This window comes from Pollicipes pollicipes, unplaced genomic scaffold (genome assembly GCF_011947565.3).
Source record: "Pollicipes pollicipes isolate AB1234 unplaced genomic scaffold, Ppol_2.1 Scaffold_5724;HRSCAF=6776_pilon_pilon_pilon, whole genome shotgun sequence".
Lineage (NCBI taxonomy): Eukaryota > Metazoa > Arthropoda > Thecostraca > Pollicipedomorpha > Pollicipedidae > Pollicipes > Pollicipes pollicipes.
Window position 1 is genome coordinate 47,744,363 of NW_023596746.1, and position 22,797 is coordinate 47,767,159.

At 54.7% G+C, this 22,797-nt stretch overlaps 1 protein-coding gene across 1 annotated transcript in view; it reads right to left on the reverse strand.

Moving 5' to 3' along the window:
• Window positions 1–1,547: 1,547 nt before the first annotated feature.
• LOC119103127 (low-density lipoprotein receptor-like) overlaps window positions 1,548–22,797 on the reverse strand; it is a 59,880-nt gene continuing 38,630 nt past the window's right edge. The window contains exons 3-6 of the mRNA XM_037226578.1: window positions 7,920–8,091; window positions 7,555–7,650; window positions 5,352–5,436; window positions 1,548–1,595 (exon numbers count right to left, since the gene is read on the reverse strand). Coding sequence (XP_037082473.1) covers window positions 1,548–1,595; window positions 5,352–5,436; window positions 7,555–7,650; window positions 7,920–8,091 — 401 coding nt within the window. The remainder of the gene's footprint in view (window positions 1,596–5,351; window positions 5,437–7,554; window positions 7,651–7,919; window positions 8,092–22,797) is intronic.

Below are 22,797 nucleotides of genomic sequence, written 5' to 3' on the forward strand. Positions count from 1 at the left end.
CACCGCTCTTGGGCTTCACTACGCTGCCGTCCCTGGGCACGGTAGCCTGGACTGAAAGTGGCCCGCCACTAGCTAGCGGGACTGGCTTCCGACGAGAGGGATGGGCAGGGTCCACCACAGCGTGGCTCCTGGTGTACCACGCAGGCACGGAGGCTGGTACAGATCTGACGTTTCGCACATCACAGCCAGATGAGCCAATTCAGTCGCCGTCAAACAACAGTTTGCCAGCGCATGCAATCCCCTCTCAGGAGTGGATGGGTTTCAAACCTGGGGACTTTTCAATGTCACACCAGTTACACGAAAGACCAACCCAACAAAAGACGCAAGCTCTATTGTTCACCGTCTTTGCAGGTCATCTTCCGTTATCTCTCTTCTGCGGCTGAATCCGCGATCAACACTCTGACACCTGAATAATTATTCATTTGAGGGCGTCTGCAACTAGTTATGAAACCCAACTCCATCAAGAGCTTTTGCTACACATGTCAAGTGCTGCCCCCCCCCCCCCCCACACCACACACATACACACGATTGCTACCTTAACATGTCATGCTCTATAGCTTCTGGTCGTACTCTCAACTCATTGCTTACAGGTGCAGTGTTTACCACTTCATTTTCCATACCTCATACTTCTCCTCATCTAAAGCCACCATGAAGCCATGCCAAAAGCCTTGTCTTTTCCCATTGAGACAGATGAGTGACCCCTCGGAGGTCCTCCTTTCGGCGCTGCCCGCCAGCCGCGCGGCTGAAGTCGCCACCTCAGCCGACACTACTGCTATCAGGTCCCATCGTGCGCTCTGGTCGCCGCGCTTCCACGGGCCATGGCCGCTCGGCGCAGCGCCGCGCTACTTGACAACGGCCAGCCCACACTTCGTCAAAGCCTGCTGCACCAACAGCGAACGCACTAGCACTACGCCGACACGCGCCTGGATATACTCGCGTGGCCGAAACCATGCCATACAGCTTGGGGCCATGTACTCGGAACACTCCTGATGGCGTCCAAACAAGGTGGAGCGGATTGAGGAAGCATTGCCTCCGCAACGAATGCAACGGCGTGCCCTTGGAGTAAGCACAGTGCTGTAAGCAGCTGATCATTAGGCAGCGGACAGGTGCCCCACCCGCCGCGTTCAATGAAGTCGTCGACACCCTGGATCTAAGCATTCTGACTTTTATCGCCACTCCCAACGCTGCAAATCAAGATCGCTTGCATGTAGAAAAGTCGGGGAACACTGCCGGCGCGCGCGACCGCGCCTATGGCCCGTCGCCCTCCGCCCAGGGCCGGCCCGGCCCCGTCCAGTTGTTTCCTCCGCTCAGGGCCGGCCCCGTCTAGCGGGGACGGCAGCTGGTGTCCCCTCCACTCAGGGCTGGCCCCGTCCAGCGGGGACGGCAGCTGGTGTCCCCTCCGCTCAGGGCCGGCCCCGTCCAGCGGGGACGGCAGCTGGTGTCCCCTCCGCTCAGGGCTGGTCCCGTCCAGCGGGGTCGGCAGCTGGTATCCCCTCCGCTCAGGGCTGGTCCCGTCCAGCGGGGACGGCAGCTGGTGTCCCCTCCGCTCAGGGCCGGCCCCGTCTAGCGGGGGACGGCAGCTGGTACTCGTCTCCCTGGTTCACCCATGGGCCGCGAGGATCGGGTGGCGAGCGGCCTGAGCTGGCCTGAGTGGACGGCTCGCCGGCGGAGCAGGCTCCCACGGCCACGACTTGTGCCGCTGCCCGTGGGCGGCGGGGACGCGGCTTTGGACGCTTGGTGCAGATACTGAAGAAATAACGAAAGTACTACAAAACAAGAAATAACGGCAATTGTTTATCGGAAATCAGGGATCTAGCGGTACAAGGCCGGAGTTTCACTTCTGCACTCTTATAGATGCCCTCTTCTCGCACGCGACTTTTCCTACATGGGAAGTTACGAGCAAAAGCGTACCGACAAACATACAATGAGATTTGTGATTTTCTGCCCAGTTTGCCTCGTGTTATGTCACGCATTTAAGCTGCGTATCTCAGAAATATATGTTATTGCCCGTTCAGTGTGTGATTCCAGGCAGCAGGGTGGCTGTGTTCACCCGTTCCTTGGTACAACGAACCTGAATTGCCCAGCAGCTCTGGTTTCAAGCTGAAAAAAGATCAGAATGACTGACTTTGGCACTGACTGGATGGCATGCGTTTATTCACGTGTAGAATCTGCAAAAACTGCTAACTATCCGTACATGTTTAAAACGGGGCCCTTTAGTAAAACATGGGAATGATTCAGTCATGCAACAGAGCTGTTTCCGGCACGCTTGGAGCTTTCGTTTGGACCGGGAGTGTGTCCGAAGTTTGCCCTACGGCGGTGCTGGGCAGGGTTAACCAAGACCATAAAGATACCTTAATCTATGGTCAGGGCCATAGATTAAGCCCATCGTACCCCCGCCCACTAAGCCGCCTAGAAAGCGAATGTCTACATTGTCTGTCACCACGCGCCACTCGCCGCACCCTCCTATAACGCTACGCAGCTTACAATCAATACCGTCCAGGTCCCCCAAATACTGCCACCTGTGCATCATCATCACCTCACGTCCGCCCTCCCACCCTCAACATCATTTAGAACCCCTCCTCATCCGCCTTTCTAGCGTGGTCACCCAACGCATCGTGCAATGGACCCCACACCATCGTACACAGCATATCTTACCCCACCCGGGCTCCGAAAAAAAACGCCTCACTTCCCCTAAGCAGCCGGAGTCAGCGGCAAATTCAATCAGCTCATAAATGGGAGACCGCAGTTGAGAAACAAACTTAGGCTTGAGAGCCCAAAATCGTCCCTTAAACGTGACATATCCCACTCAACGTCTTGAATTTAGCCACGCTGCACTCCATCTCATGCAAAGGTGTATCACTCCCATTCGTTCGCACACGCACCCACCAGACGCACTGAGCGTTCCTTTGTACTGGCATCAGCCCTGCTCGCGCAGCCGCGCCCTAGCCCAATCTCCTCTACAATACCGTTTGGAAATCACTTCATCTGTTCAATGGGATGTGGTTACTTGTGTGTATGTTTATATAGCTGTTACGGCTTTTCAAGTGAATTTCATCGCGGTTGTGATCTTCCAGCACTGGTGGCGTAATGGTTTTGTTTTTTATGTTGTAATGGTGCAATTGTTGGTCTAGGACTGAAAGGCATCCACTTTAACGAGTGGCGCCACTGACATGTGCCAGGCTATTCGTGGAAATTGTGGAAGCAAAACTGAATTCCACTCCATTGAGGAGGGAGTCAATGATTTTTTTTGTGTGCAAAACACGAGCACCAGACTGCGGGCATGGATTTTGTTCTTCGGCTCCGTGGTCACGGGCTGTAACTCACGCGGTAATCTGCTTGACGGACAGAATGTTTTCACAGGTTAGTTTTTTTGACGACACTGAGCCTTTTGTGATAAACTAGGCATCACCATTGTACTATTTCGCTGCCCGCTCTACGTTAATGCCTCTTCGCTTGTGCCAACAAGCGGTAATGTAACGAGGAATAAGATAAAGCATATCGTTAGCGTTGCGCAATACTTCCCAATCATGTTACGTGATGATATTGAGGTGTCGGAGATGGAATTGTTTCAAAATGTACGCGTGGGCGTATTGGGATTGAAAATAAGCCTTTTTTTAACAACGCCCTTGGACTCCATGTTAAGGTCAAGAGAAGCCGAGCCTGGAGTCCCCAAATACATGATTGGTTCAGCAAACATATGAGTATATAGTTTGCATACGTACATTCCAGGGAAAAATCAACGACCACGTTAAAACCGTTGAATCAGTACGTCAATTCGTTGTGCAGATTCTTAAAATGTCTTTGGGTTATTGCGGAATGAAAGGGAGGCATTTCGGAGTTTTCAAGTTTATGGAAGTGCCGGCGTTCCGTCTACAAGCAGCTCCAAGATCTTGTCGTGCCGCTCTTCCAGGAGCCTGTCATTCGTCAGGAATCTCACAGTGACCCCAGTGACTCATCTGTTACAACATTCAGGGCGTGGAATAACGGGCTTAAGTGTCCCGTATCGCCTAAACACAATGAATGATTCCAAATTACCTTAAGTAAACGGACGCCACTTTGTCTTAGCTTATCGCGCGAGGTTAACATGTGCACCAAGACTGGACAACATTTACCTATACAATCCGTACGCTGGACATTATGTACACACACATGCACACACACACACGCACACACGCACACTGCACGCTTGACAATGCATTTCTCCGAACCCACAAAAGGGAAACGCTGAATCAAGCACCATTTTGAACTGGCCGTTAACCTCTTAATCTTGACGAAGACGGTAGAGGCAAGCATATAAATCGAAACCAATCGCACGCGTGTCCAGTGAATTAGCCGCTGCATCACCACTGGGTCTTGTGTTTCTTAATGGACATGCTGCGCGCTTTGTTATATGGGGACTAAGTTTACGTCCGGCAACACCATCCCACAATGCCAAGTCACTGTGGCGCAACACTTCTCCAGGCACGGCTGTTCAATTAACAACACCAGAAGGAAACAGCCGCTCGGAATATCGAGGGAAATCTTCTCCTCCGTTTCCTTATTCGTGAGTTTTCATGTAAATGACGAGCCACCCGGCCAAGCCAGGCAGTTCGTGAGCTGAGCCTCCAGCCGTGCGCACCGCACCGCCCCGCGGCTGGCCGTCTGGCCGGAGAGCGTGTCTCGCGGGCGGCGCCACAGGTCAGTGTTGCACCAGCCGTCAACGCCGAGCCGGCAGCCCGGCACCGGGCAGCCCAGGCGCCCACCGACCGGCCGCCCCACCCACCGGCAGTTGTACACTGGTTTTGTATCTCGGACCGCGCGCTGCAGAGAGGCGCAAACAAAGACGCCGTCCGCCGGCCGTCGGCTGGCGCGGCAAACTCATTGGTGCGGGCGGGGAGCGCGCCGGGCCGTCCGACGGCTGCCGAGGCGCCCCGACGCCCGGCGGGTGGCCCCGCGCCCGGTGGCGGTTACGGCCGGCGCCGACGCATGCGACATGTACTTGCTGTTCTCAACCACGGATGTGTCTCAGAAGCGCTCCGCCGACAGAGCGGCCGCTTGTCAGGAAGCGGGTAAGAGCCGGAGAATCACGTCGGGTGCAGGGCAGGCCGTAGCCCGTATGTTGTGCTCGCGCGACGCTGGCAGCCCGGCGGCGAAGCGGGGGATTCAGGAACGGACCAGGAACGCTCGATGGGATCCAGGGATGCAGGAGGCTCGGTGGGATCTGGAGGGCAAGACCTGGGCGGCGGTGCGCCTGCATCAACGTCGCTTGCCTAACGCCGGTGGAGCAGAGTGAGCGCCAGCGCAGCGGCCAGCAGGCGGCCTGGCAGCGCCGTGCCGATGGCGGCGCGGCAGGGCGCGGTCGGGTGGCGTGCCTGCCGGCCCTGGTTGCTCGTCACCAGCTCGCCGGCGCAGTCGGCCTCGTCCTCGCCGCCATCGCAGTCCTGCACCCCATCGCACCTGTCGACAGAGCATCACCGGTCACGCCGCGCACTGGCCGAGGACCGGAACCCCGGAGATGACTACGCTAGCATTGACCACCGCTGAGGGTCTATGGCACTGGCACGGCTGTTGGAATTCTGAGTGAGCTGCCGTGGTTTGCGTGGGCGCGTCTTTACACCGATGAGTTCTCGGGCGCCACACGCTCCCTCTGGGCGCACCCTTGCATTTCATTTCCGATGATGTCGTCGCTGTCGATTCTGCTGCGCGTCGAGTTCAGCGCGGAGGAGCCATTTCATCTCCGTTCGGGCGAGCGGGAGGTAAGCCGGCCGTCTGATATTGCTCAACTTGTGGCCGACCGCCGCGGGCACCTCCGCGCCGATGTCACGCGAGTCCAACAAAGAGCGCGCGGGGATGTCCCAGCCACTTGGCGTTCTGCGGCGCGACTCGGCTCTATGAAATATCAAATCCGGCGTTAAAACGCGCCGTAAATCTCTCGCGACGGCAGCCGCAAAATTTTATTATTTGACCTGTTTGAATATTCTAGTTGCCGCAGTTTTATTGCCGGCGGCGGCGGGCGGCGCTGCAATATGAGGAGAAGCCGCTCTAAATACAGCCGGCCGTTCACTGCTGATCACGGACGGATCGGATGGGGATGCGGTGCGCGTGCCGAGAGGGCCGCCCCGCCGGCGGTGCGCGCCGGCCGCTCACGATAACCGGCCGTGAACACTGCGCGGCTGACGACCGGCGCCTCTAATGGTGTTGGCCATTTGGCCCGCGGCTATATTTTATCCGCCGCGAGTTGGTCGGCAGCGGAGCCGACTATTATTGCGCCCCACCGGGGTGCTCTTTGTGTGATGCACTGCCGGCTGACCTGTTGCGTGCCGGCGGCGTGCGGCACGCTCCCGCCGGTGATGACGTCAGCGGTAGTGACGTCACCGGCGCCTGAGAAGAGCGGCGGCGGCCACCCGAGCCGATGCCGGTGATCTACAGGGGCCGTTCAGGTGGTCTGACGCACGCAAGCCGGCGAACAAAGAGAGTGGCTGATGGCGTCGTCCGTTGCCAGTGATATCCTTCTCTTTCCCGCGAAAAGTGCGCTGATTGAAGCCTGTTATCTGCATTGGATCCAACTGGCAAACCTGTTTATCAAATTGGTGGACGTCAGCGTCCCATTCTAAGGCCAAGAGCGTTACAGCCGCCTCGACTCCGGGCAATGGGTGGGAGATACGGCTTCCCAGTCGCCTGCAGTAAATAACGGCTTCGATAAACAATTATGGGGCTTTGAGCGGCGAGCACTGGCGAGGGAATGGCGTCGACAATGGTCTCTTAGTGGTCGTATCTCGGCGCCCGCGGCTGGAAACTGTCTGCCGTGCTGCGCGGGGAGCTCAGCACCACCGCCAGACGGCGCGAGTTCAGCACCGCTGTCAGACGGCGCGGGGAGCTCTCCATCGCCGCCAGACGGCGCGGGGAACTCAGCACCGCTGCCAGACGGCGCGGGGAGCTCCGTACCGCCGCCAGACGGCGCGAGAAGTTCAGCACCGCCGCCAGACGGCGCGGGAGCTCAGCGCCGCTGCCAGACGGCGCCGGAAGCTCAGCACCGCCGCCAGACGACGCGGGAGCTCAGCACCGCTATCAGACGGCGCGGGAGCTCAGCGCCGCTGCCAGACGGCGCGGGAAGCTCCCTATCGCCGCCAGACGGCGCGGGGAGCTTAGCACCGTTGCCAGACGACGCGTGGCGCGCCACCGCACCAGTAGACCAAGGTACCGGGGTGACTAGGCAGACTTCAGTCCAGCGGACGAAAAAGTGAACCCCCGCCCACTCAACCCTCGCAATGCGGCAATAGCTGTCAACCGCCAATGTGCAAGACAGGGTGGCAGTCTCAGTTGTGAGGGAACCTGCCCTCGCCTTTCCTTCCGAACACCAGCGCTTAACAGATGGCACATGAGAGTCCGGCTTGCACCTGTGCGCGGAATCCGGCAGGACAGAGCGTGCCTCACCTGCGGTCGGCCTGAATGCAGAGGCCGGAGGCGGAGAGCCGGCAGCGGTAGGCGCCGGCCCGGCAGACGCGGCACACCCGCTCGTCCTCGCCGTGTGTGCAGTCGGGCCGGCCGTCGCAGCGCGCCGTCGCCGGCATGCACCGCGGCCGGCCCTCGTCCAGCCAGCACCGGAACTCGTCCGGCCGGCAGCAATCGTGCTCGTCCGAGCCGTCGGAGCACACCGCCACGCCGTCACACCTGCGGCCAGGGCACGCGGCCGTACGTCGAGCTCCCCCGACGACAACATACGCCGGCGCCGTCAGTGTACACCTGGCGAGAGCTGACGCCTCCAGTATCTACTCATCACGCATGCCGAAGTCCCGCACGTCACGCCTCCCACAGCTACAACACGACCACAGGCCACTGCGAGTGGCGCCGAGCACCGCAGCGAGACGACCCCCGGTCGGAGGTGACCCGGGTCGCCCAGTGGCGGTCCGTCGGCCGCCCCCGGTGCCGCCGGTGCGCACCTCTCGAACCGGTGGACGCACTCGCCGTTGGCGCACTTGAAGCGGCTCTGGCCCGGGCAGGCGTCGTCCAGGCAGCGGGCCGGCTCCTCGTCGCTGGCGTCCTCGCAGTCGGGCACGCCGTTGCACTTGCCAAGCTCGGGGATGCAGCGCCGGCTGGTGACGCATTTCCAAGCTGCGGCAGCGGCCGTTCGTTGGTCGCTGTACGCGGTCCCAGGGGCGCGCACGAGCGGCACAGCGGGGGCACGGAACACTCCACCAGATGCAAGCTGCGGCAGCGGCCGTTCGTCGGTCGCTGTACTCGGCTCCAGGGGCGTGCACGAGCGGCACAGCGGGGGCACGGAACACTCCACCAGATGCGAGCTGCGGCAGCGGCCGTTCGTCGGTCGCTGTACGCGGCCCCAGGGGCGCGCACGAGCGGCACAGCGAGGGTACGGAACACTCCACCAGATGCGAGTCCAGCTGGCAGACACGAGACACGAGGCACGAGGCACGAGTCCAGCTGGCAGAGTGTGCACATTGTAAGCTGGAGACGCGCGGCCCTAATGTCGTCTGTGGCTTGTATTTTAGTGTGGCAGTGCTGCAATGTATTTTAAGTGGTGTTACAGGCCTGTCTTGCAGGAGACGAGGCGCCAATCGCTGGAATTCAATTAAACTTCTGACACATGGCTTCACTGCAGGGCGGGTCTAGCTTGTCAGAACGCGACCAGAGCCTAAGGCGTCTCCGAGGTCGCCCTCGCCGCTCGCTAGGCCCCTGGCGCATTGCTGGACCCGATCGATGGACATCGGGTCATTTTGACTTTTTTGGTGGCCGGTAAACGCGCAAAGCGTGGCATTAAATGCCTAGCAGCATGTTAAGCGGTGGTTAGCTGAAAGTGGCCCGGTTGTCGCAGCGTCTGTGGGTCGCAGTGGGTCGCTGGGTGGGTCGCAGCGTCGTTGGCGCCCAATCTAGGCTCCTGTTACATAAATTGACCGCCGCAAGGTGTCCCGATTCTGATTTACGTCTGTACGTACCCCCGTATTTTGCGTACCATAAGCTTCATGGTTCCTCCGCGTCAAAGTGAGCCAGCTCTGAGTGGTGTTCTGCTCAAGGCTAGCTAACGGTTTTTACAGTTGTTTTACAAGGTAAAAGTCTGTCTAGCAAAGGCGCGCCTATTGTGGCCTACGTATGCTCTAAGTACCTTTACTGTTATCTGCCAATCGTCAGACTACAATAAAGAGATAGTTCCACCTCTTGGTCTATTCCAAAACCCCACTGAGGGGAAAAGTTTATGGCCACAGTCCCTTGCGATTCCACCGAAATGTGCGCCGGCATCGTGCACGGCAAGGCATAAGCAACAACAAAAAGCAAACAAAATACCACTTTTCGCTTGCATAAGGCTGGACCATGCCCGGGGCATTTCACCACAAGACAGCCAAAACTTAAAACCCTCGTATCTTAAATCGCATTCGGGTCGGCTTATAGGGTGAACACAGGCGCAGAGCCAGCTATGACAGCGAAAACATATCCGAGCAACGTCTCTCGAGATATAGCCCCGCGCAATTGTCATAGGTCACATTGAAAGTACAATTTTGGCAATGCCATTCATAAACTATCATTCTGGTCATAGTAAGCCCCATCCGATTTCAGTTGTAATGAGTCAAAGAGCACGTTGGTCATCTTAGATTTTCACGTTCTATCAAGATTTGATCACATGACCATGTGCCCTAATGTTTTCACAGGGATTTTACCTGCTGACAAGTAAATGTTGAATTCTGTCTGAGGGCAATCTAAGCTTTACCAACGCCTTTTCGGATCAGAAAACAAAAAAAGGCTTTCGTCCTACGAACATATTTTTAAGCTTCACGAAGTTGACTGTAGGTCGCGCTGGTGGTCCAATGGTTTATCTCCGAGCTGAGGGAAGAACAGGGATGCAGTAAGCGAAGTTTAGTGAACCTGGACACTGCAGGGGTAAATTTATTTAAATTAAGGTTACGTGACCTAAGGTCAGGACCAAGGTTATATTCAGCCCAACATTTCCATCCGACAGGTTTTGCGAAGAACATTCATACCTGCTGATATTAAGATGCCGACAAGACTGTTGACTTTATTCTTGTTAGCTCTGTGTGCTATCTCCTGCTCTGCATGCATACAAGCATGGTATGGTGCGTCACGCTCTGATCATGGCCGGGTGCGGAGAGCGTCGGCCGGCGGTTCGGCCGCGCTCTCCAGTGCTCCAGATTATAGTGTCCGCACACTTCGGGTGTGTTCGAAACAACCCAGACGACGCAGAATCTATGCTGTCGACGATACTTATGACGTCATGCTTCATAGATCCCGCGCCGTTTGGTGTTTACAGCGACCCGAACCGCAAAGATTCTATGTGACGTGACGTAGAATCCTTGTCGGACACGCATGATCCTTTCCTGATGTTTTGTATTTGTTGTTTATTGGGGTTTTAGGGCACGTCGAATACATTGCCATTTTGCTCCCAAATCCCTTCCTACAACTCGATCGGAGTGAGACATAAACGACACGACAGATGCAATTATAAATAGGTCAGTTTGCGTAACCAGGACCGACCTCAAGTGATGAAAAGGTGCTTTAAACGTTACAAGGAGCATAATTTGCGGCCTCCATTCTTAGGAGCCCTGAAACTACCTGGACACGAAAATCGTTTGTCTTTGCATCTGCATTTTTATCACGACAGTTACGAAGACGCAAACAAAAAAATTGGTCGAGCCGCGAACACACTCGGCCAAGATTCTACGCGACGACACGTAGAAAAGAACACTCTTGGTGCGCTAAGACCAACCCTTGAGCTAAGTCGTGTGGGTCATGTGACAGGCGAGTGCGGCGACAGTGTCCACCGGGCCGCGGGCACAGAGCGGATCGGAGACAGGGATGGAGAGCGGACCGGGGAGCGGGGACAGAGAGCGGACCGGGGATGGGGACAGAGAGCGGACCGGGGATGGGGACAGAGAGCGGACCGGGCCGCGGGGACAGAGAGGAAACCGGTAATGGGGACAGACAGCGGACCGGGGATGGGGACAGAGAGCGGACCGGGGAGCGGGGACAGACAGCGGACCGGGCCGCGGGGACAGAGAGCGGTTCGGGGAGCGGGGACAGAGAGCGGACCGGGGATGGGGACAGAGAGCGGACCGGGGATGGGGACAGAGAGCGGGCCGGGCCGCGGGGACAGAGAGCGGACCGGACCGCGGGGACAGAGAACGGTTCGGGGAGCGGGGACAGAGAGCGGACCGGGGAGCGGGGACAGAGAGCGGACCGGGCCGCGGGGACAGAAAGCGGACCGGACCGCGAGGACAGAGAGCGGTTCGGGGAGCGGGGACAGAGAGCGGACCGGGGAGCGGGGACAGAGAGCGGACCGGGCCGCGGGGACAGAGAGCGGACCGGACCGCGGGGACAGAGAACGGTTCGGGGAGCGGGGACAGAGAGCGGACCGGGGAGCGGGGACAGAGAGCGGGACGGGGAACGGGGGATAGAGAGCGGACCGGGGATGGGGACAGAGAGCGGACCGGGGATGGGGACAGAGAGCGGGCCGGGCCGCGGGGACAGAGAGCGGACCGGACCGCGGGGACAGAGAACGGTTCGGGGAGCGGGGACAGACAGCGGACCGGGGAGCGGGGACAGAGAGCGGACCGGACCGCGGGGACAGAGAACGGTTCGGGGAGCGGGGACAGAGAGCGGACCGGGGAGCGGGGACAGAGAGCGGGCCGGGCCGCGGGGACAGAGAGCGGACCGGACCGCGGGGACAGAGAACGGTTCGGGGAGCGGGGACAGAGAGCGGACCGGGGAGCGGGGACAGAGAGCGGGACGGGGAACGGGGGATAGAGAGCGGACCGGGGATGGGGACAGAGAGCGGACCGGGGATGGGGACAGAGAGCGGGCCGGGCCGCGGGGACAGAGAGCGGACCGGACCGCGGGGACAGAGAACGGTTCGGGGAGCGGGGACAGACAGCGGACCGGGGAGCGGGGACAGAGAGCGGACCGGACCGCGGGGACAGAGAACGGTTCGGGGAGCGGGGACAGAGAGCGGACCGGGGAGCGGGGACAGAGAGCGGGCCGGGCCGCGGGGACAGAGAGCGGACCGGACCGCGGGGACAGAGAACGGTTCGGGGAGCGGGGACAGAGAGCGGACCGGGGAGCGGGGGACAGACAGCGGACCGGGGAGCGGGGACAGAGAGCGGACCGGGGAGCGGGGGACAGACAGCGGACCGGGGATGGGGACAGACAGCGGACCGGGGATGGGGACAGACAGCGGACCGGGGAGCGGGGGACAGACAGCGGACCGGGGATGGGGACAGACAGCGGACCGGGGAGCGGGGACAGAGAGCGGACCGGGGAGCGGGGACAGAGAGCGGACCGGGGAGCGGGGGACAGACAGCGGGACGGGGAACGGGGGATAGAGAGCGGACCTGAGTGCCGTATGGGTACAATGATGCTGAGAATGTCACAGTGTTCAGTGATCAGTGTATTGGTACAGCCAGCAAGGGTCACTTTATTTCCAGCAATAGCAAGAAAAACAGCAGGTTCCGATATGCATGCGTTTCCTGGGTTTGTGTGTGTGTTGGATGGTTGATTTTACATGAGCACGTTTTATGTTGATTTTATATGCGTGTTTCAGAGGTTGTTTTTGGCCGTGAAGTCCAGTTGAATGGACAGTTTAAGTTATATGCTTATAATGGTTATGATTATCATTCAAGTTCAAAAGATTGCACGATGTTGCGCAGCCGATATGGGGTACATAAAAAAACACATGATCAAGCTATGAGGATGGGCATCGGGAGACTCGGTCAAGCGTGTGAATGGCCCCCAGCTCGGCATCGGCTGGTTCTCTGCGATCGCTGCCGAAATAAACTGGTTAAGGACCGAAGCAGTCTGCCACCAGAAGGAAGATGTGTGAGTACATGTGAGGTTGATCCGAGCCCCGAACGAGCGCGGCTTACATCTGGATTGGCCGATCAACGACACTGCGTCAGACGTCGAAGTGCACCAGACACTAATGAGGCGAACTTCAAACATCTCTGATGATGGATAATTATAGAGGGGTTGACAACCGATCGGAAGCGTTTCGTCGACACTGACCAGCTGTGGAAGGTGGCCGGCGCTGTCAAGAGAAAGCTGGAACAAACCGTGGACGTCGACATCCCGACAACAAGCACCATCCAAAGAGACATCGTAAGAACCCATTGACGACCAGGCTAGGTATGTTCCTGCATTTTGCCGTCGTCCTTACCGACATGTTCCCTGCCAGGCACAACCGGGGAAGGGATTTGCCCCCTCTCCTATGATTGACCTCAAAGTGCAGTGAACTGGCCTGACCGAAAGTTGCGGTTGGCCTCAGGTGCGTAATGAAATGTTGCTCACGCCTGTCGTTTAGCAGCGCGCTCGCTCTCCTCTCGATTTTGCCGAGATTGGAAAACCTTAGACGGGTATGCACCGCCCCTCCCCTCCAGGTCGGGCTCGGATTAAGTTATTCTATCACGTATAAATTATTTCATGGGGTTTAGTGGTATCTTTACTAATTTTTACGTTTCAGACACGAGACCCCAATGGCTGAGCCCAAGCTAGCCTTTGGTAGCACCATACACCCACTGCAAGAGGCGGTTAGTTATCCCGACGCCATCACCCGATCAACAGGAGCGCCCGATGGCTGCGCCCAAGCTAGCCTTTGGTAACACTATACACCCACTGCAAGAGGCGGCTAGTTATTCCGACGCCATCACCCGATCAACAGGAGCGCCCGATGGCTGCGCCCAAGCTAGCCTTTGGTAGCACTATACACCCACTGCAAGAGGCGGCTAGTTATTCCGACGCCACCACTCGACCAGCAGGAGCGCATTGTGAGTACTTCGAAACAGCGGCGTACATGATCAAAAGAGCCGGGAGCTGGAGCGATAGCATGGCTCCCTACCGGAGGGTACGGAGTATGAACCGAGGCCGGCGTCGGATCCCAGAGGAGTATGAACCGAGGCCGGTGTCGCATCCCAGAGGAGTGAGGCAAAGGGCCCGCTTTTTACGAGTGTGACCATGTGAGCTGTATGTGACCCGGCCAAACAGACCGCATCGCTGTACGTAACGGGGATGGCAAATAGTAAGTACTTTTCACCAGAGCCCCACTCCCCTTATCGCCGCCCTGAACTTGCCTGACCTTAAATGTGAAGAGTTGGTTTATACGACAGTGTGCAGCTCCTATCGTTGAGACCGCATGCTGGGTGAGTGTGACGAGTGTTCCGGTGGGGAGGGAGTGGTGGAGTTTCTATCAATTTTAGTGCATGTTGATGCAGGCGAGGATGGGACTGATGACGTTGAGATGCAATACATAGGTGGGAGAACACCGATCGATGTACCGTGTAGGATATGGTGCCGGGCCTGGATGAATGCCTCAGAAAGCTCATTCAACATATTTTAAAACTATCTTGCCACCATCATCGGGCCAAAGCGCAGTCAGTGCTTTCTGCCCATCTCATGCAGACGTGGAGGAGGGTGAAATGGCGGTAGAGGGAGACTTTTCGGAGAACTCGTTGGTCGTGGTGCAAGACGCCGTCCAGGGCCTCCACAGGGACGCGGATCGGTGCACAGTGCACCCGTTCACAGAGAACTGGGGGAAGCGCAGCGAGGGGCACCATTAGAGCTAATGTGTCACGTCAGACTGCACCGAGCACAGTGCCATTACGGTGCGTATATCTCCGCGATGTCTGGAGCCGGCAGCCAGGAACCAGGCGTCAGAACTGAACAAGACCTACTACTTCAGCGACGAGAGCGGACCCCGGTACAAAAACAGGCATAGCCGTGCGCATGCGTGTTGCAGTTATAGCGGTGACTTCCCCGATGCGACATGCGGTTGAAACTTTTTCGCAGCTTCATACGGAAGGGTGCACGCGTGGGATTGGTGGGACGATGAAACGCGCCGCTTACCGGGCGCACCGCAACAAACCAGATTCTCACTGCCGTAGACATGTTCACGTTTGAGAAGGCCAGGTTTGTATTCGCGATCAAATGTTTGCGCATGTTAAAGGAAGATGCTGCAAAGACGGCGGCCTACTTCAGCGGTCCCTTCGCCAACGCGGTGGTCGTAAAAGCGACACTGAGATTCCACAGATTCTGCACGGCGGGCAGTGTCACAATCAGAATGCATCAAGTGTCAAAAGATCGCGAACAACCTTTCGTTTCGTCAGCGACATTTTGGTTTGAACAACAAAAGCATAAGGTTTGAAGCGCATTATGTCTACGAGGTTACTTTCTAGAAAAATGCTGTTGTGGACCGCCCGCCCAAAAGAAGCCAGTTTGAGCTGGTGGTCTTGGAGCTCACATCTCTCCAATTAGCAAGTGCATCTCGTCTAGATGCAGGTATGGTAGATTTTCTCCACCAGCAAACCGTCGGAAATTACTCACCTTTTGGTTTCAAGACATTTCTCAGTCTCTATGTTGTCTCCTCGAATAAGGCTTTGACCAAGCGTATGCTAAGCTGCCCCACTAAAAGTAGTAAATATGATGTACAAAAAATGAACTAAAAATATAAATCACCAGATGTCCTATGTTTAGGACATCTCGGGATCTTCCAGCAAGGAGTGCAATTCCGTATTTTATGTTGTCGTTAGCACACGGAAGGATCACTTTGCCAAGGACAACAATTTGCATTTAACGTCTCTGAAAGCGTGCTCAACAAGTTGATTTTCGCCTAACATCAAACAATCTTCAGTTATTTAAATTCACGTGTAAAATATCTAGATTTATGATCTGGCGCAGACTACATCCCGATATCGTCTTTCGATTCGGAGATATGCCATCAGGTATCGCCAGCGCCACCTACAATTTTGTTAGCTGGAAAACAATGCTTGCAGGACCAAAGCCATCTGCCAGGACTTCATAAAACTAAAGTCGCCTTCGAAAAGGCTGCATCTTTTGCTCGTCAACAAGTTAAAGTCACTCTTACGTAGTAGATCACAAAGTCACGTGATCGAATTTTGTAAAAGTGAAATTATGAGATGACTCAAATCTCGCTTGGTTCATTGCACTCTCAATGATATAGGGGTTTAAATGCGGTGATACTGAGTGCTTACCAATGACTACCAAAAAGTTGTTTTCAATGTGGTCCATGTTAAGTGCCCGCGACTATAGCTTGGCAGCCATTTCTCGGAATTTAGTTTTTGTTGTCAAAGCTGGCTTGCTGGCCTACATTATAAACATATAACCCAAATATTATGCGATTAAAAATACGAGTTTTACTAGGCCAAATTTGGGCTTTCTGGTGAAATGCCCGAAAATGTAGACTCAACTCAAACCATCAGGCGATGGCGTGTTCCTGATGGCTTGAGTGTATTTGCCACGGTCTGTACGTGCATATATGCTCTGCTGAAATTGCTTTCTTAACAACAATCACATCCTGCCCAGCGGCTTCCACCCCAAGAAATGCCTTCGTTCACCGCACTAAAACAATGAGGCCTTTACCACCCGCATTGATGGTGGCGTTACTCTCCAGCGATTTGAGCCATTGCCAGAGTGACTGTGACGGTTTGTGTGCCGTAGTGTTGCGAATGCGGCTTTGGGCTGCTTTCGTCTATGTTTGCCGGCTACCATGGCCTGTCGTTTGTCGAGATTGCAACTTTGGACCCAGCTACCTGAAAAGATAATTCGCGGAGTTTAACTGAGAATGGCATCAAATAAGTAAATGTATTGATTTCAAATGACCATGAGTACAATCCATACGGCATAGAGAAGGAAGTTCGTTATTTTCAAAGATAATCTTGCTTTTACTTTATGTAATGCATTTTGAGAAACCAATTTCACATTTTAATCCGGATACGTCTGTTGCCGCCGTATGAGTACAGTCACGTTTTGGCCTTATAAGTGGAATATCTTTCTAGCCTAGTGCGATTTGCATTAAGTGTCTAACACGTTGAAAGATAATGTCAAGCCCAGGCTGTTTTTATTTCCTGCCATACCACATTAGGTGTCAAATCGGCATAGGCGTAGTACAAATATTCTGCACGGTAGTGGCCCAACCACCGAAGCTCCTGAATGGCTAGCGTACACCAGCACTGGTTTGAAGCGCAGAAAGTTTCTGGAATCTACCATTGATAGCTTGCGCCCACTCATGGAAATGCCATGCGAATACAGCAGATGCGCCGATGTACGGCAGATATGCCGGTGTACGGCAGATGCGCCGGCATAAGGCAGATGCGCCGGCATAAGGCAGATTCGCCGGTATGCGGCAGCGTGTTCACGTCACGCCTGTGGTGTCCACTGTCCACGCCTGTGGGTCCTCTGTCTGTGCCGGAGCCGGCCCTGGGCCGCCCCGCCTAGCCCGTGCCTGGTCGTGCCTTGCTGTCCACGCTGCAGCGTGAGTCCTCTGTCTGTGCCGGAGCCGGCCCTGGGCCGCCCCGCCTAGCCCGTGCCTGGTCGTGCCTCGCTGAGCACCCCGGTGCCCGGCTGGCACGGCTTGCGTCCGAGGCGGGACCCTGCGGCCTGGCGGCGGACGACGAGCGGCCGTAAACGCCGCGTGAGGCTGACGCAGCCGCGACGAGCCGCGTCGACGGGTGGCCCTGCACCGCGGCGGCTGGCACCCCTGTCCGGCCGGCCGGGCCGCCCACCGGTCCGGGCTGGAGCTTCTACGGCTAGGGACCACCTCGAAGTGATCGCTTCGCAAGATTTGATCTTCGCAAGGGAAGCTTTCTTTTCAAACCTGGACTATTGCAATGTGTGCTGCGGTATCTTGTCGAGAAAATACGCCATGCTTGAAGTAACCACGCGGCCGAACAGGTGGCGGAGCTCGTGCCTCAGTTTTCATTGTTGCCTTGACGGTGCCTGCACGATATGAGCCGGCTTCCCGGTGCAGTACTCTCCGGTACATAAGGCGCATAACGCGCCAGTGGCGCCATAATGAAGAGCGCTGTGCCGTTCGTGACATTCATCGGGCACCATCAGATCTAATAACCTAACCACTTCAGGCTCAGCTCTCATTTGGCCCAGGCCGCTGTAATGAGAAATATAAAAGTTACTGTCAACCCCCGACCTGGCGTTATGAAGTTTCAGATTAATCCGAGCCCATCAAATTAGCCAGGGAGCCTGGAGAGGGCCGTCCCGGCCGGCCTCCCGGCAGCACGTCAGCCGAGGCCCGCCGCGCCTCCCATGGGAGCGCGCGCCGATCACCGCCGCCACTCTGCAGAGCTCATCGCCGCCGGGCCGCCGCACGGCTTGTTACCGAAATTTATTCAAAGGCCGAGCGACGTCGAGGCCGGCGGGAGTGCTGCTCGAGCGCGACCGGAAGCTGCCGCCTCGTCACAGCGGAGCCTGCGCCCCCGCCAGCGTGACGCGAGTCACGTGACCCAGCGGCCAGGAAGGCTCTCGGGTCGGGGTTGGAACACTGGTCGCCTCTCGCGCCCGACGCCATTTTGTAGACAAAGCCGGCGCATGGAGACGATCCGCCTTCGACTTCTCATTCACCGCAAATTATGCATGCAGTTTATGCACTTGACCACAGGGCAAACGTCCAAATCAGTCCTGCTGCACCCCCGCATGTCCTCAACCCACTGACAGCTCACTTTCGCACTGCACCAATGAGGTCAGGAGCTGCGACTAAACACATTACGGACGACTATACCGGAGTGCGCTGCGTTCACACAGCTAGCTATGCAGCGTGCCAGGACGGTCGTGATCTCAGTATATTAAGGCGGTCGCAGCCGGGTCGCGATGCATCGTGTGGCGATTTATCACCGTCGTCAATGTCCCACGGCCGACGCAGCACCTTATTTATGGTAATTGGAAATGTACTTGCACGGCAATCCTATAGATGTACGCATTCCCGCGCCTCCCTGCGGGCCTTTGTCGCATCAATAAACAGACAGGCTCGAAAGCCACAGCAGGATCAGCACGCCATTGGGGAATCCATGCTATAGGGAGAAGGATGGGTAGCAGGTGCAAAATACTATAGTGCCTTCTTAAAACCCAATATGTCCTCCACCCCCTCCTCCTGAATTTGGGCACGTGGCAGTTAAATCCTGAGATGACCTGCGGTAAATCTATGCACACGATACTAACTGAGGAAACGGAAAGTCTGTGTGTGCAATTCGATCAATTCCAATTGAGAACAATTCCGTCACCATGGCGTGATCTGTTTGCTTTGATGTTAAGTGGCACACCTGGAGTTTTTGACGTTTAAACCGCAAACATTTCCCGGCCTCTATTTGTCGACGATCATCCCGGCATCTTCGACTTCGTCGGCAAGAGGCAGCTCCAGCTGTGTCTCTTGAAACTCTCTGAATGGACTGTAAGACGCGTGTTCATTTCCCCTACCAGCAGAGCCGAGTGTATACACTCTTATTCACGTACTAGGGAATGCAGAGACCCTGTACTACGACTGTACAGTTCAATCATCCCGGTATGTGCCAAAACAAAGTTTCTTGAAATGACACTTGGCCGGCAGCTGTCTTTTGAACCCCATATCAAGCAGTTCAAAGTCCGGTATATAAAGCGCATGAACAATTTCAAAGTGACATATTGCATGACATATTGAGCGGATCGGTGTGCATCGCTGCGACTGTACAGAGCACTGGTATGTTCGATGCTTGGCTCTGCCTAAGGCAGTGCTCCAGCATCCTCAAAAGCGGTCCTTGAAAAGTCCACGACGCGTGTGTTCGCATTGCCACCTGGGCATCCTGCACCAGCCGCGCTGCGAACTTACTAACGGATGCAAACGAGCTTTAAAAAACAAGCTTAAAACAAACGTTATGTTCGGAAAGGAAATCTTACTCTCAATAACCAATAGCACATCGCAATTTCCTCAACAAACAGCCTGTCGGTTTTTTTCAAATGGATTGATCCAGTCGTTAATGAGAGGATAAATGACGTCACCGAGACCCATGGGCTTGAAGATGCATGTTCGGTTAGACGAAGTAGGTATTCATGTTGGTAAAATCACGCAACGAATGTTTGATGACGTGGCGCCCTAGCGCCGCGTAACTCTCCAGCCTGATCCTGGCTAGAGGCACGATTTTTCAACACGCAAACCCGCCAATTTCTGACCCGCAAGAATCCGCAGGCATTTGTCTGGATTATGAGGTAGACTTGGAGGGCTTTTGCAAGTCAAAAAGTTTAGCAGGCGAAATAATGTCTATTTTGTATTTCCCAAGCATCTCAAAGCCAAAAATCCATCCCAATACCAGGGTGTTGTGGCAAACATAAAACAATCATGAAGCAACATATCTTTATTTTTACAGCAAGAGCACCAGTGACAAAAAAATCCATGGCACACATAACACGCCCGTAAATCAGGTTGCACAAACTTAACAGCATAAAGTCAGCATCCCACTGGAACATCCAGTAGCAACAATCCAAATTTTTAAGACTACAGCCTGATTTCATTGAGTACCAGTTAGGTAGATTCTCGATATGAATACAGCTACACACTGCCTTTGGCTCTTAATTTGAGAGTGTGGTGTACTTAGACCTTCTTGATTCACACAAAAATCATAGTTTACAAATGTCAATCAATATCCATGATTAGACAGTAGTAAAAGCCTTATTTTCCGGAGAAAAGCCAGGAGAATGAAGATTTAGATGCGTTGATATTTCGGCAACACGCCTTTTCCAAGCGAGTAGCAGAAATGACTTCAAAACTGTCTGCCGATCACGATTACGGGACCTACAGGTGATGTGAACATGGCAACCAGTGACGTGCTCGCGGGGGACTAGATCTTCTACGGGGTACGGCGTCTCATCGCCTAGATTGCTGAGCTAATGCAGCTTTTCTCAATAATACAGTCTCTTATGAAAAGTAAGTGTGATTAAACCAAAAAATTTAGTGCGTACTGCAGGCCTTCGCACTTTTACGAGTTGCCGAAACGTTCACCAGCGACGGCTACCGAGTTAGTCAGGTTAGGCAAAACTATTCTTTTATTGTAACAGTGAGTTGTGAAGCAGAGGATTAGAGCTGTTTGCATTACCCATTAACGATTGAGCTTGCACCATGGACAGAAATACGTAAGACGCCCCCTCCGATTTGTGTTTTTAATGTTCAGCCTGGTTGTCAGATAGTCTGTGTCAGCTTCACTGACTGTAACAGCGATTTTGTGGGAGAAAGATTTATGTTGACGTTTGCTTAACCACTGGTGGGAACAAATGGTGGGAGTGGGGGCCTCCAATTTTCACCCGTTATTTGGTCTGCACCTAGTTAGCCATGGATGCATGCTAGTCATGTAGATGTTGAGAGTTAATCAAAGCCTTATTTCTTTCAAAACTTTATTCTCAGGTCAACTTGCCCTCTCTGTAATTGAGTTGCCGCCCAGGGTTTGTTTATTCCCCAGTTTCAGAGGCATTGTTATACACTATATCTGTGATACAAATTTATGCATTTTGATTTGTTTGCAAATATCATAACACTTGATTGGAATGCTTCACTCCAAGTGTACATTCATCCAAGCTGGAATCTGGTTCCATTCCAAGACCGATTGAGACCAGCATGACAACTGTTGGTAACTGTATTATCAAGTAAGCTCATTTTAAACAATTGTTGAAGCTCTCTTCCAGCCACATTAAACGTATCAGTGTAGGCTTGGTGTTTCATTGATGCGTGGCAATGGCGCATATTAAATTTAGTTTTCTCAACATCTACATGACTCTTTCACATGTTTTGCATCAAGGGGTGGACTTTTAAATGATCTGACGCTCAAATGAGACTTCCAAATATTGCTTGTCTGTTTGACCATGGTACCCACTATTTATGTTAATTGGAAAGGTTATCCTTCATAAAGAATAAACGCAATTTCTAACTACTGCCCAGACAATTTTAAGTGATAATCTATATACACATGCTCAGAGTTTCATTAATTTTAAAAGCTGCTGGGTGCATATGTTTTTTCTGAGGAGCCAGACTGGTGCTAAGTGTGAGCTGTAAAATTAAGCGTAACTAATATCGTGAGTAGCTAACATTTTTTTGACTGACTGGGATTTTTTTTGTCATGAAAAGAAAGTTCCCTGCGGCAAGTGGCCCTGGAATAATCTGGTAAAAAGCGGGCAATCTTATAACTGTTTTGTCTCCATGTTCTCTGCATGAGTTATGAAATTATATCGCTGTGGCAGCTATGTGCTGTGGTTGATGTGATATCCATTCTGATCAGTTTTCCGCTTCTGTTCATTCCACCCTATAGCTTTCAACAGCAGGAAATATCGCCTTTATGTGTATTTTTTATGACATTCATATCACATTTCAAGGCCCTCGCATGTCATCTGCAAGCGAAGTCCTGTTGGCCCAATGCACTGGGTAAAGAATAAATGAGTACTAGGGAATATAATATTTCAATATTTCACAATGACCGACACACGAACAGGGTATCGAGGAAAGATAGCGAACATATGAGGGTCTTCAGGTGCTGCTGCCCAGAGGAGCCATGAGAGCTCTTCCAGATACACCCCAAGGTCGGACCGCTGCTCAAGAAATCCATTGTGCGCTCCTGGTCACTGCACGAAAATGGGGCAATGGACCAGCTATTTTAAAGCTGTCTGGTCTCCCTGCTCTGTGCGTTCGTTTGTTGTCACCCCTCTGCACACATGTAAAGGCCTGTAGACGCCTGGCAATGAACCAGCTGTTTCGCAAGTAAACTGAAAGTGAGCATGCATGCTTAGGAAGCTATGCTGAGATATGGGGCAGATTGTGATCTCGTGAGCTTTCAACGGTCGGCGTGCGTCTGGTTGCGGGAGCATGATCACAAGCTGCACCGCCTGGTCGGTCTGGCTCTGGTTGGCCCAGTTTGGCCGGGGGCAACGGTAGCTGTCTTGTCCTGTTTTACCAACGCGCTTTACCAGCGCGCCGTCGGCTCGCCGAGTTGGCGTAGCTGGTGCGCCCCGCGGACGCCAGCTGGCTGCCGCCCTCGCCGCCGCCGC